At 53.2% G+C, this 13,558-nt stretch overlaps 1 protein-coding gene across 6 annotated transcripts in view; it reads left to right on the plus strand.

Moving 5' to 3' along the window:
• kif21a (kinesin family member 21A) overlaps nt 1–13,558 on the plus strand; it is an 81,932-nt gene that overhangs the window by 41,033 nt on the left and 27,341 nt on the right. For 4 of the 6 annotated variants that reach the window (XM_029759233.1, XM_029759234.1, XM_029759237.1 and 1 more), the window contains exons 9-15: nt 8,972–9,161; nt 9,303–9,366; nt 9,479–9,676; nt 9,918–9,977; nt 10,399–10,480; nt 10,597–10,711; nt 11,581–11,769. In XM_029759233.1, coding sequence (XP_029615093.1) covers nt 8,972–9,161; nt 9,303–9,366; nt 9,479–9,676; nt 9,918–9,977; nt 10,399–10,480; nt 10,597–10,711; nt 11,581–11,769 — 898 coding nt within the window. The remainder of the gene's footprint in view (nt 1–8,971; nt 9,162–9,302; nt 9,367–9,478; nt 9,677–9,917; nt 9,978–10,398; nt 10,481–10,596; nt 10,712–11,580; nt 11,770–13,558) is intronic. The other 2 variants (XM_029759236.1, XM_029759238.1) reach the window with 1 other exon arrangement.

Raw genomic sequence — 13,558 nt, forward strand, 5'->3', positions numbered from 1 at the left:
TTATGACACTGTTACGACATGCATTTGCAAAAAAGCACATTTGTTGCACAAATTGACCTAACCATAAACATCAATGCCTTTCTTAAAATCAATACACAGAAATATATATTTTTGAACCTGCATATTTAGTTAAAATTAATGCAAGTTAGCAGGCAATATTAACTAGGGAAATTGTGTCACTTCTCTTGCGTTCAGTGCCAGCAGAGTCAGGTTATATGCAACAGTTTGGGCCGCCTGGCTCGTTGCGAACTGTGTTCCTTCCTAACAAAGACCGTAATTAATTTGCCAGAATTTAACATAATTAAGACATAACATTGAAGGTTGTGCAATGTAACAGCAATATTTAGACTTAGGGTTGCCACCCATTCAACAAAATATGTTATGGTTCCCTATTTCACTGAAAGAATAAATGTTTTGTTTTCAAAATGATCGTTTCTGGATTTGACCATATTAATGACCAAAGGCTCGTATTTCTGTGTGTTTATTATAATTAAGTCTATGATTTGATAGAGCAGTCTGACTGAGTGGTGGTTGGCAGCAGCAGGCTTGTAAGCATTCATTTAAACAACACTTTACTGCGTTTAAGCAGCTCTTAGCAATGCTTGAAGCACAGCGATGTTTATGACTTCAAGCCTATCAACTCCCGAGATTAGGCTGGCAGCACTAAAGTGCCTATAAGAACATCCAATAGTCAAAGGTATATGAACTACAAATGGTATAGAGAGAAATAGTCGCCGCGTCATAATTCCTATAAAACTACAACCTAAAACTTCTTAACTGGGAATATTGAAGAACTGGGAATATTGAACCACCAGCTTTCATAAGTTCTCATGTTCTGAGTAAGGAACTTAAACGTTTGTTTTTTTTACATGGCACATATTGCACTTTCTTCTCCAACACTGTGTTTTTGCATTATTTAAACCAAATTGAACATGTTCCATTATTTATTTGAGACGAAATAGGTTTTATTTATGTATTATATGAAGTTAAAATAAAAGGGTTAATTGTTCATTTAGTATTGTTGTAATTGGCATTATTACAAATATATACAAAAATTGGTATCGGCTTTCCCGTCCTCCAATAATCGGTATTGCCGTTGAAAAATCATAATCGGGTGACCTCTAACAAAGTGCTCTTATTACTGACATTCTATGTTTATGGTACTGACATTCTGTGTTTATGGTACTGACATTCTGTGTTTATGGTACTGACATTCTATGTTTATGGTACTGACATTCTATGTTTATGGTACTGACATTCTATGTTTATGGTACTGACATTCTATGTGTATGGTACTGACATACTATGTGTATGGTACTGACATTCTATGTGTATGGTACTGACATACTATGTGTGGTACTGACATTCTATGTGTATGGTACTGACATTCTATGTGTATGGTACTGACATTCTATGTGTATGGTACTGACATACTATGTGTATGGTACTGACATTCTATGTGTATGGTACTGACATTCTATGTGTATGGTACTGACATTCTATGTGTATGGTACTGACATTCTATGTGTATGGTACTGACATTCTATGTGTATGGTACTGGCATTCTATGTGTATGGTACTGGCATTCTAAGTTATATTACACTAATGGCATGGACAGTGCTTTTGACTTGTGGTACTGAAACAAAGGCATCCATCTTGGTGTTATTTACATGTACACTTTGATAATTTAGCCAACGCTCTTATCCAGAGCGACTTACATAACTGTAATTGCTTAAGTGCCTTGCTCAAGGGCACATTGACCGATTCTTCACCTAGTTCTCTGGGATTCGAACCAGCAAACTTTCGGTTACTGGCCCAATGCACTTAACTGCCGCCTGTTATTTCTACCTCACAGACAGACAACAACGAGACGGACAACAACGAGACGGACAACAACGAGACGGATAACAGGATTGCTAACGGCAACTCAGAGATGGAAGAGTATGAGACACTGACGGCCAAGTTTCAATTGTGGACCTGGCCGGTTCTGAAAGGCTGAAGAGAACCGGTGTGCTACAGGAGAGACCGAGCTAAGGAGGGAATCTCCATCAACTGTGGACTGAGGTGAGTTGGCTGTGTCTCAAATGGACCTTATTCCCTATAGTAGTATACAGCTTTTGACCACCCTTTTCCCTAACACACTATGGGATCTGGTCAAAATACAATATAGGAATATTATATCAAGTCAGATGAGTCCTTTAAAAATAGGCATTTTATTTCTACCTTGCAAATACTGTGTGAAGCCGTGACAGCCCAGTATGAACACAGTAGACTCGATGAGAATCTTTCTGAAATACTTTCAATGTCTGTTTTTCTGAGTTGTGTTTTTTGGTCATCTCCTCCAAACTGCAGCTTGCTCTGGGGAATGTAATTAGTGCTTTGGGAGACAGGAGCAAGCGATCCACGCACGTGCCCTACAGAGACTCCAAACTCACCCGGCTCCTACAGGACTCTCTAGGTGGAAACAGGTGTTTGCCATTGGTCTGGCCTTTCTCCCTCTCTCTATAAGGATTTTGTCGTAGTAATCTGGTATGATGTGCAAGTCAAACTAAATGCATTTTGTCAATCGATACAAATTGTACATATTAAGAGTCAGCTTTGAGGTGTCAGTCTGTTTCTTGTTCAGCCCACTTGTCGTTGGCTGCCAAGGCAAAGCTGTTATGTTGTTGAATGCATAAGTGAGGAACCATGTTAATTTGAATTCTCCCATTTACCTTCAGCCAAACGATGATGATAGCCTGCATCAGTCCATCTGACCGGGACTTCATGGAGACCCTGAACGCGTTGAAGTACGCTACAGAGCCAGGAACATTAAGAACAAAGTGATGGTGAACCAGGACAAGGCCTCCCAGCAGATCTCTGCTCTCAGGACAGAATCGCCAGGCTACAGATGGAACTGATTGAGTACGGACCGTAAGAGAGAGGGATGGGGGAGGGGAGGGCGAGATGGGGAGGGAGGGAGGGCGAGATGGGGAGGGAGGGAGGGCGAGATGGGGAGGGAGGGAGGGCGAGATGGGGAGGGAGGGAGGGAGGAGAGCGAGATGGGGAGGGAGGGCGAGAGGGGGGGGGAGGGGCGCGAGATGGGGAGGGAGGGCGGAGGGGATGAGGGAGGGAGGGAGAGCGAGATGGGGAGGGAGAGCGAGATGGGGAGGGAGGGAGGGGAGATGGGGGGGGGAGGGGGAGATGGGGAGGGAGGGAGAGGAGAGGAGCGAGATGGGGAGGGAGGGAGAGCGAGATGGGGAGGGAGGGAGAGGGAGATGGGGAGGGAGATGGGGAGGGGGGAGGGAGAGATGGAGGGGGAGGGGAGAGAGAGGGAGAGGGAGAGAGAGCGGGGGAGGAGGAGAGCGGGGAGAGAGAGAGAGAGGGGAGAGCGAGATGGGGAGGGAGGGAGAGCGAGATGGGGAGGGAGGGAGATGGGGAGGGAGGGAGGGAGAGAGATGGGGGGGAGGGAGAGCGAGATGGGGGGGAGGGAGAGGGAGATGGGGAGGGAGGGAGGGAGATGGGGAGGGAGAGCGAGATGGGGAGGGAGGGAGAGAGAGAGCGGGAGAGCGAGATGGGGAGGGAGGGAGGGAGAGAGGAGGGGAGGGGGGGAGATGGGGAGGGAGGGAGAGCGAGATGGGGGGGGAGGGAGGGAGAGCGAGATGGGGAGGGAGGGAGAGAGCGAGATGGGGAGGGAGGGAGCGAGAGGGGGAGGGAGGGAGATGGGGAGGGAGGGGAGTGGGGGGGGAGAGCGAGATGGGGAGGGAGAGCGAGATGGGGAGGGAGGGGGAGGAGGAGGGGAGAGAGCGAGATAGGGAGGGAGGGAGAGCGAGATGGGGAGGGAGGGAGCGAGATGGGGAGGGAGGGAGGGAGAGAGGAGGAGGGAGGGAGAGAGGAGGGGGGAGATGGGGAGGGAGGGAGAGCGAGATGGGGAGGGAGGGAGAGCGAGATGGGGAGGGAGGGAGAGCGAGATGGGGAGGGAGGGAGAGCGAGATGGGGAGGGAGGGAGAGCGAGATGGGGAGGGAGGGAGAGCGAGATGGGGAGGGAGGGAGATGGGGAGGGAGGGAGGGAGATGGGGAGGAGGGGGAGAGAGATGGGGAGGGAGGGAGAGCGAGATGGGGAGGGAGGGAGAGCGAGATGGGGAGGGAGGGAGAGCGAGATGGAGAGGGAGGGAGATGGGGAGGGAGGGAGAGAGGGAGGGAGATGGGGAGGGAGAGGGAGAGAGAGATGGGGAGGGAGGGAGAGCGAGATGGGGAGGGAGCGAGATGGGGAGGGAGCGAGATGGGGAGGGAGCGAGATGGGGAGGGAGGGAGATGGGGAGGGAGGGAGAGGAGAGGGAGGGAGGGAGGGGGAGGGGAGAGGGAGATGGGGAGGGAGGGGAGAGGGGGAGATGGGGAGGGAGGGAGCGGGAGAGAGAGAGCGGGGAGAGAGAGAGCGGGAGAGCGAGATGGGGAGGGAGGGAGGGAGAGGGGGGAGGGAGGAGAGGGAGATGGGGGAGGGAGGGAGAGGGGGAGGGAGGGAGAGAGAGAGAGAGCGGGGAGGAGGAGCGAGATGAGGGCGGAGGGAGGGGAGAGCGAGATGGGGAGGGATTAGAGATTTTTTGGGCGAGGGGCTTTAGTGAGGGAGAGAGAGAGGGAGGGGGGGCAGATGGGCCGGGAGGGCGAGCGAGATGGGAGGGAGGGGAGTTGAGGAGCGATGCTGGGGAGGGAGGGAGAGAGAGATGGGGAGGGAGGGGAGAGAGATGGGGAGGGAGGGGAGAGAGATGGGGAGGGAGGGGGAGAGAGAGATGGGGAGGGAGGGGAGAGAGATGGGGAGGGGGGAGAGAGATGGGGAGGGAGGGAGGGAGAGCGAGATGGGGAGGGTGAGATGGGGAGGGGGGAGGGAGAGAGGAGGGGAGAGAGGAGGGGGGGGGGGGGAGATGGGAGGGAGAGCGAGATGGGGGGGGAGGGAGAGCGAGATGGGGGGGGGAGGGAGAGCGAGATGGGGAGGGAGGGGGGAGAGCGAGATGGGGAGGGAGGAGGGGAGAGGGGGGGGGAGGGGAGAGCGAGATGGGAGGGAGCGAGATGGGGAGGGAGAGAGGGAGGGAGGGAGAGGGAGAGAGAGCGAGATGGGGAGGGGGGGGGAGCGAGATGGGGAGGGAGGGAGAGCGAGAGATGGGGAGGGAGGGAGAGCGAGATGGGGAGGGAGGGAGAGCGAGATGGGGAGGGAGAGAGAGATGGGGAGGGAGGGAGGGAGAGAGATGGGGAGGGAGGGAGGGAGAGAGATGGGGAGGGAGGGAGAGCGAGATGGGGAGGGAGGGAGAGCGAGATGGGGAGAGAGCGGGAGAGAGAGAGCGGGAGGGAGGGCGAGATGGGGAGGGAGGGAGGGCGAGATGGGGAGGGAGAGAGATGGGGAGGGAGGGAGAGCGAGATGGGGAGAGAGGGAGATGGGGAGGGAGATGGGGAGGGAGGGAGAGCGAGATGGGGAGGGAGGGAGATGGGGAGGAGGGAGAGAGCGAGATGGGGAGGGAGGGAGGGAGAGAGATGGGAGGGAGGGAGGGAGATGGGGAGGGAGGGGAGAGCGAGATGGGGAGGGAGGGGAGAGCGAGATGGGGAGGGAGGGAGAGTGAGAGAGCGGGAGGGAGAGAGCGGGAGGGAGAGAGCGGGAGGGAGAGAGCGGGAGGGAGAGAGCGGGGATGGAGAGAGCGGGAGGGAGAGAGAGCGGGAGGGAGAGAGAGCGGGAGAGAGAGAGCGGGAGAGCGAGATGGGGAGGGAGGGAGAGCGAGATGGGGAGGAGGGAGAGCGAGATGGGGAGGGAGGGAGAGCGAGATGGGGAGGGGAGAGCGAGAGGGGGAGGGAGGGAGATGGGGAGGTAGGGGAGAGCGAGATGGGGAGAGCGAGATGGGGAGGGAGGGGAGAGCGAGATGGGGAGGGAGGGAGAGCGAGAAGAGCGGAGGGAGAGGAGCGGGAGAGAGAGAGCGGGAGAGAGAGAGCGGGGAGAGGAGAGAGAGACGCGGGAGAGGAGGAGCGGAGATGAGAGAGCGGGGAGCGAGAGAGCGAGATGGGGGGAGAGAGCGAGATGGGGCAGGGGGGAAGAGAGCGAGACTGGGGAGAGCGAGATGGGAGGGAGATGGGGAATGGACGGGGAGAGCGCGAGATGGGAGGGAGGGAGAGTCGAAATGGGGAGGGAGGGAGACATGGGGCAGGGAGGGAGAGAGAGAGCGGGAGAGCGGAGATGGGGAGGGAGGGAGAGCGAGATGGGGAGGGAGTGAGATGGGGAGGGGAGGGAGGGAGGGAGAGAGGGGGGGAGATGGGGAGGGAGGGAGAGCGAGATGGGGAGGGAGGGGAGAGCGAGATGGGGAGGGAGGGAGAGCGAGATGGGAGGGAGGGAGATGGGGAGGGAGGGAGAGGGAGAGCGAGGGAGGGAGGGGAGCGAGATGGGGAGGGAGGGAGAGCGAGATGGGGAGGGAGGGAGAGAGAGAGATGGGGAGGGAGGGAGAGCGAGATGGGGAGGGGAGGGAGAGGGAGAGCGAGGGAGGGAGGGAGCGAGATGGGGAGGGGGGGAGAGCGAGATGGGGAGGGAGGGAGAGCGAGATGGGGAGGGAGAGAGAGATGGGGAGGGAGGGAGGGAGAGCGAGATGGGGAGGGAGGGAGAGCGAGATGGGGAGAGAGCGGGAGAGAGAGAGCGGGAGAGAGAGAGCGGGAGAGAGAGAGCGGGAGGGAGGGCGAGATGGGGAGGGAGGGAGGGCGAGATGGGGAGGGAGGGAGGGCGAGATGGGGAGGGAGGGAGAGCGAGATGGAGAGTGAGAGAGCGGGAGAGAGAGAGCGGGAGAGAGGGAGAGCGAGATGGGGAGAGAGGGAGAGCGAGATGGGGAGAGAGAGGGAGAGAGGGAGAGCAAGATGGGGAGAGAGGGAGAGCAAGATGGGGAGAGAGGGAGAGCGAGATGGGGAGAGAGGGAGAGCGAGAGGGAGAGCGAGATGGGGAGGGAGGGATGAGCGCGATGGGGAGAGGGAGGGAGAGCGAGATTGGGGAGGGAGGGAGAGCGAGATGGGGAGAGGAGGAGGAGAGATGGATGGAGATGGGGGGGGGGGAGGGGAGGGAGGGAGGGAGATGGGGAGGGAGGGGGGAGAGCGGCGATGCGGGAGGGAGGGCTGTGAGAGCGAGGGGAGACGAGAGGGAGGAATGAGAGCGGGAGGGAGAGAGAGCGGAGGGAGAGAAGAGCGGGAGGGATGAGAGAGCGGGAGAGGAGAGGATGAGCGGGTGGAGAGGAGAGCGAGATGGGGAGGGGAGAGCGAAGATTCGCGATGGGGAGGGAGGGAGAGAGAGCGCAGATGGGGGGAGGGAGGGGGAGAGCGAGATGGGAGGGAGGGAGAGAGCGGGAGGGAGAGAGCGGGAGAGAGAGAGAGCGAGATGGGGAGGGAGGGAGAGCGAGATGGGGAGGGAGGGAGAGCGAGATGGGGAGGGAGGGGAGAGCGAGATGGGGAGGGAGGGAGAGCGGGAGGGAGGGAGAGAGCGGGAGGGAGAGAGCGGGAGAGAGAGAGCGGGAGAGAGAGAGCGGGAGGGAGGGAGAGCGAGATGGGGAGGGAGGGAGAGCGAGATGGGGAGGGAGATGGAGAGGGAGGGAGGGAGGGAGGGAGGGGAGATGGAGAGCGAGATGGGGAGGGAGGGAGAGCGAGATGGGGAGGGTGGGAGAGCGAGAATGGGAGGGAATGGAGAGCGAGATGGGGAGGGAGGGATAGCGAGATGGGGAAGGAGGGAGAGGGAGATGGGGAGGGAGATGGGGAGGGAGGGAGATGGGGAGCGAGATGGGGAGGGAGGGAGATGGGGAGGGAGGGAGAGAGAGGGAGATGGGGAGAGCGAGATGGGGAGGGAGGGAGGGAGAGCGAGATGGGGAGGGAGAGCGAGATGGGGAGGGAGAGCGAGTTGGGGAGGGAGAGCGAGTTGGGGAGGGAGCGCGAGATGGGGAGGGAGAGCGAGATGGGGAGGGAGGGAGATGGAGAGGGAGAGGGAGAGAGCGGGAGAGAGAGAGCGGGGAGAGCGAGATGTGGAGGGAGGGAGGGAGGGAGAGCGAGATGTGGAGGGAGGGAGGGAGAGCGAGATGGGGAGGGAGGGAGGGAGAGCGAGATGGGGAGGGAGGGAGGGAGAGCGAGATGGGGAGGGAGGGAGGGAGGGAGAGCGAGATGGGGAGGGAGGGAGGGAGAGCGAGATGGGGAGGGAGGGAGGGAGGGAGAGCGAGATGGGGAGGGAGGGAGAGCGAGATGGGGAGGGAGGGAGAGCGAGATGGGGAGGGAGGGAGGGAGAGCGAGATGGGAGGGAGGGAGGGAGAGCGAGATGGGAGGGAGGGAGGGAGAGCGAGATGGGAGGGAGGGAGGGAGAGCGAGATGGGAGGGAGGGAGGGAGGGAGAGCGAGATGGGGAGGGAGGGAGGGAGAGGGAGGGAGGGAGAGAGCGGGAGAGCGAGATGGGGAGGGAGGGAGGGAGAGCGAGATGGGGAGGGAGGGAGATGGGGAGGGAGGGAGATGAGAAGGAGGAGGGGGGAGGGAGAGAGAGGGAGAGGGAGAGCGAGATGGGGAGGGGAGAGCGAGATGGGGAGGGGAGAGCGAGATGGGGAGGGGAGAGCGAGATGGGAGGGGAGAGCGAGATGGGAGGGGAGAGCGAGATGGGAGGGGAGAGCGAGATGGGAGGGGAGAGCGAGATGGGAGGGGAGAGCGAGATGGGAGGGGAGAGCGAGATGGGGAGGGGTGAGGGAGAGGGAGAGAGAGAATATATTATGTGGTGCACTTCCACTACATGACCAAAAGTACGTGTTGGGTTGGGCATAGTTAAGAGTGGAAGAAAGGGTCAAATATTGTGACGGGGGGGGGGGTATGGACAGAGAGGAGTGAGAAAGTAAATTAGATGAGGGAAAAACTGGATAAAAAAAGAAAACGGGAAGTATATGAAAAAGAGGTATGACTGTCCAAAAATAATTTCCCCTTAGTGAATTATATCTAAACCCATTTTCCTCTGGTAGGGTAAGCGTATGGTGGGAGAGGATGGTATGGAGAGCATCAACGACATGGTCCATGAAAACACCATGCTGCAGACTGAGAACAGTAACCTGAGGATCAGGGTCAAGGCCATGCAGGAGACCATTGACGCCCAGAGGGCCAGACTCACACAGTACCTCAGTGACCAGGCCAACCAGGTCCTCGCCAGGGCAGGTGAGTGGGGTGTGTGCATGTCTCCTGTGAGATATGAGGGAATGTGAGGTGTGGGTTTTCATATGTGTCAATATGTCTGTGCCAATCCCCTCATGTCTTAAACAGTTCATAAGTGTGTGTTTTCGTGTTTTGTTTATTCAGGTGAGGGCAGTGAAGAGATTGGGAACATGATCCAGAGCTATATCAAAGAGATAGAGGACCTCAGGTAAGTAAATGTCTCCCCTATATTAAGATTAATACCTTTCATTTGTCATTTCAATTTGTTCAGTTTGTCAATAAGCTTTACTGTTACCCCTCCCCCCCCCTCCTCCCCCTAGGGCCAAACTCCTGGAAAGTGAGTCTATGAATGAGAACCTGCGTAAGAACCTGTCCCGTGCCTCCTCACGCCAGTCCTTCTACCCCGGAACCTTCTCCCCTGCCCTCCTGGCCCCCGAGAAGGAGGCCTCTGACATCATCGAGATGGCCAAGAAAGATCTGGAGAAACTCAAGAAGAAGGAGAGAAAGAAGAAGAAGAGGTAAAAAGAGATGGTGGTTATGCAACCAAATTATTGTTTTCTTGTTTGAAAAAAACAAACTCCACTACACTGGCAATTATTGTACAGTATATCCTCAATGTGTTGCCATGGTGAGTAACAGTTTGTGATCCCCATGTTTCTCCCTATGACTTCTCTTCCTTCCAATTCTCTGTACTCCCTGATTTCTTTCCTTCCTTGTCACCTCTCCCCTGTGACCTTCGACCCTTACCTTTCCCTGAAGGCTCCAGCAGCTGCTGGAAGAGAGAGGGAGGGAGGAGCTGGTAGAGGAGGAGGATGGCAGGTTTGTCACAGGTTCCACTCCCATTTGCCACTCCCATCCCTCGCTTCTTCTAAACCGCCATTTTGTTTTGTTTAGCAGGCAGTTGACACACCAGAAGGAAAACTTCAGTTCTTTCAGTGCTCGCTTGTTTGTTCACCCCGACTTGCTGATATGATGGAAACAATGCTGTTGGCTCTGTTTTCATGCACCACCAATGGCCTTATCTCTAGCTTTTTTAACACCCTTTATTTTGAAAAATACAAAAAAAACAGATTCCTTTACAGATAATTACTGTACATACTTTTTTTGTGCTGCTGCATATTCTTTCATGCTATTATGCTTTCGGTTGTCTTTTTTCCCCTCTAGAAAATAAATACTATTGAACCTTTGGTCTGCTCAGTTCAATGTTGTCTCACCCTGCCTCTTTGTTCTCCCCGACTAGTGTCGTCAAGGAAGAAGTCCCCGACAATGACCAAGGAATGGAAAAAGAGCTGACTGAGCGGTCCAATGACGAGCCTGAGATGGTATATTTGACAACCTATTAGTCCAATGATATCTCAGGATTAAGAGAAGTGCTTTTGCCCACCCCATTTTGCTGACACTGGATCATTTTCTAATCTATTTTTGTTTGTGATCTCAGGAGGGGAGTGACCATGAGGAAGGGGAGGAGGAAGAAGAAGAGGAGGAGGAGGAAGAGGAGGAGATGGATGTGGAGGAGAGCTCTGATGATTCAGACTCTGAGTCAGATGAGAAAGGTAAAATAGCTGAATTGTAGAAATAGCATGTATAGAAGGGGCATGGCTCTCCATGTTTGAGTCAGTGAGTAGGGTTACATGCACACAGTAATGCGATTTATTGTGGACAGTCAGATTAATATATTAGTTTGTTTAAAACGTGTACATGCTTTGCAAGAAGGATTTTCCTAATAGACCTGTTTCCGTGGACACATCTGAAATCACCAATCAAAATAAACGTTCTACCACGGACATATAACATTTGTATGTAAACTGTTTCTAAGATGTATACTTTATACTTTATGTATACTTTAAGTCTTTCGGAACTCACTTTACTTGAGCGTAAGAGGGAGGCTGGTCCTACCCGGGGCTGGTCCTACCCGGGGCTGGTGCTACCCGGGGCTGGTGCTACCCGGGGCTGGTGCTACCCGGGGCTGGTGCTACCCGGGGCTGGTGCTACCCGGGGCTATCACATACACAGATCAAATACTCTGCTGGAACGCCGATTTTAGCTTTTTACATGTATTAATAGTTTGAAATGTTGCTCAGAAAACCAGGTGTTTTAATCGGCGTATACTTACTTTGATTATGACCTTACACTGAGTGCTATCTATTTTAGAGACTCCCTGTAGCATCAAGTAACTAACATTCTTGCAAAATGAGACATTGTTTTTTGATAGAGAAATTTGTTTCATTAACTTACCTGGTTGAATAAAGGCAATATGTTTTATTTTAAAGGGTGTGTAACAGCTACTGTAAAGTATATGCCACCATGTTTACTATACTTCAGCCAGAGAACTTCCAGGCGAACCTGGCCAACATCACTGTGTTGAGATCTACTAAATATGTCTATGTATGTGAAACCCATGTGATTGTACTTCACCCACCAGAGAACTTCCAGGCGGACCTGGCCAACATTACGTGTGAGATCGCCATCAAGCAGAAGCTGATAGACGAACTGGAGAACAGCCAGCGCCGTCTGCACACGCTCAAGCAGCAGTATGAACAGAAACTGATGATGCTGCAGAGCAAGATCAGAGACACACAGCTTGAGAGAGACCGGGTGCTGCACAACATGGGTAAGCGTTATCACGGTAGGAAGTGAAAGGTGTGACTGCTGCAGAGCTATGTGGTACGGCTAAGGCCGTCACTGGCTACAGTTGACACTGTGAAGAGTTTGGAGTTTTGATTTTGCTGTGGTTCTTTAGAACCAGTGACACGAAAGATATTGAACAGATGATTCCATCTGTTGATTTTAAAGCGGGGGGGGGGGGGGCCGGGCAACCTTCCACTGGAGAGCTGGATTTTACTTTACCCCCTACTCTAACACACCTGATTCAGCTTATCACTTGAGGTCCTGGGGCTCAATTATCAACCATGCGTGCATTTCTTAAATTTTTTTGCCATTCTAGGATTTGCGTGCGAAAGTTGCATAAATCCCAATTATTTGTGGCGCACGCAAATCCTAGAATCTCCACGTATGCCAGAATTTAATAAGAAACATATACGCAACATACAGAGCATTCGGAAAGTATTCAGACCCCTTCACTTTTTCCACATTTTGTTACATTACAGCCTTATTCTATAATGGATTAAAAAAATATATAATCCTCATTAATCTACACACAATACCCCAGAATGACAAAGCAAAAAAAACGTTTTTATTTATACAAAAAAAAGCGTATTTACATAAGTATTCAGACCATTTGCTATGACACTCGAAATTGAGCTCAGGTGCTTCCTGTTTCCATTGATCATCCTTGAGGTGTTTCTACAACTTGATTGGAGTCCACCTGTGGTAAATTCAATTGATTGGACATGATTTGGAAAGGCACACACCTGTCTATATAAGGTCCCACAGTTGACAGATGTCATGACGTTGGCCTGTGGGTAAGGTTTATGACCCACCCCCCATAAATACCTTTCTCCCTTCCCCTCTCTCTCTGACCCTACTGAAGGACTTTTGAATAGCCTTTGTTAACTATAGAGAGTCTGGGAACATCAAACAAGTGGGGGGAAAGGAACTATATTTCGGTAATAGAACCAGTTGGAAATATACCAGGTACTTAATGAGTATGGATGTCAGTTCAGTTGTCATCTGAGACATTATGACTGATGACAGGACGACATAAACTGTACCTGGGAAAGTCTACACATTCTAGTTATCAGATTCACATGGAATTGTTGTGCAATTTAAATGTTTGATATTGAAACTGTTTGTTAGGAGATTAAATGTAATTTTAGCTTCCAATTGAGAGAAATGGGTTTTCATAAGGAAAGAGCCCTGACCAATCAGTGGCCCACCCCTGTGAAGAGACAGGGGTTATAAACGATGAAACACACCCTTCTCCCCTCGCCACTATATAAGTCAGTGACGAAATGTAACCAGCCTGTTCCGGGTACAAGAGGTCTGCAGCCTCTGCGTTAAAAGGACTTGCATGTCAAGTACAGAACTAAGCCAACCTCAGCATGAGCTTTGGTTGCGAATGGTATGAACTTTGAACTCTTATTCACTACAGAAGTGATACTTCCTAGCCGTTGAGTTAGCAGCGGCTGCTGTAGACGTGGGCTAGGAAAGGACGGACGACGGATCCAGTCTAACACACAACAAAGATACTACAACGTATCCATTTTACCACCAGTGACATTCTTCCGAGGACAGGAAGGTCTCTTTTGGCCAACACGGCCAGCATCTACGACCAACCTACCGAAGCGCAGCTCAGAGTAAATATTTATTGCATTTTCCTTTTCCAAATGGGTGGTAATTTAGAATGCATACGATACTGTATTTACGATAGCATAGCTGCTTTCTGTGTTCCTCAGTCTTCCCGCTCTTTCATTCAAGCCCAACCCCCTTTCTTTGTGTAA

This window comes from Salmo trutta, chromosome 7 (assembly GCF_901001165.1).
Source record: "Salmo trutta chromosome 7, fSalTru1.1, whole genome shotgun sequence".
NCBI classification, from domain to species: domain Eukaryota; kingdom Metazoa; phylum Chordata; class Actinopteri; order Salmoniformes; family Salmonidae; genus Salmo; species Salmo trutta.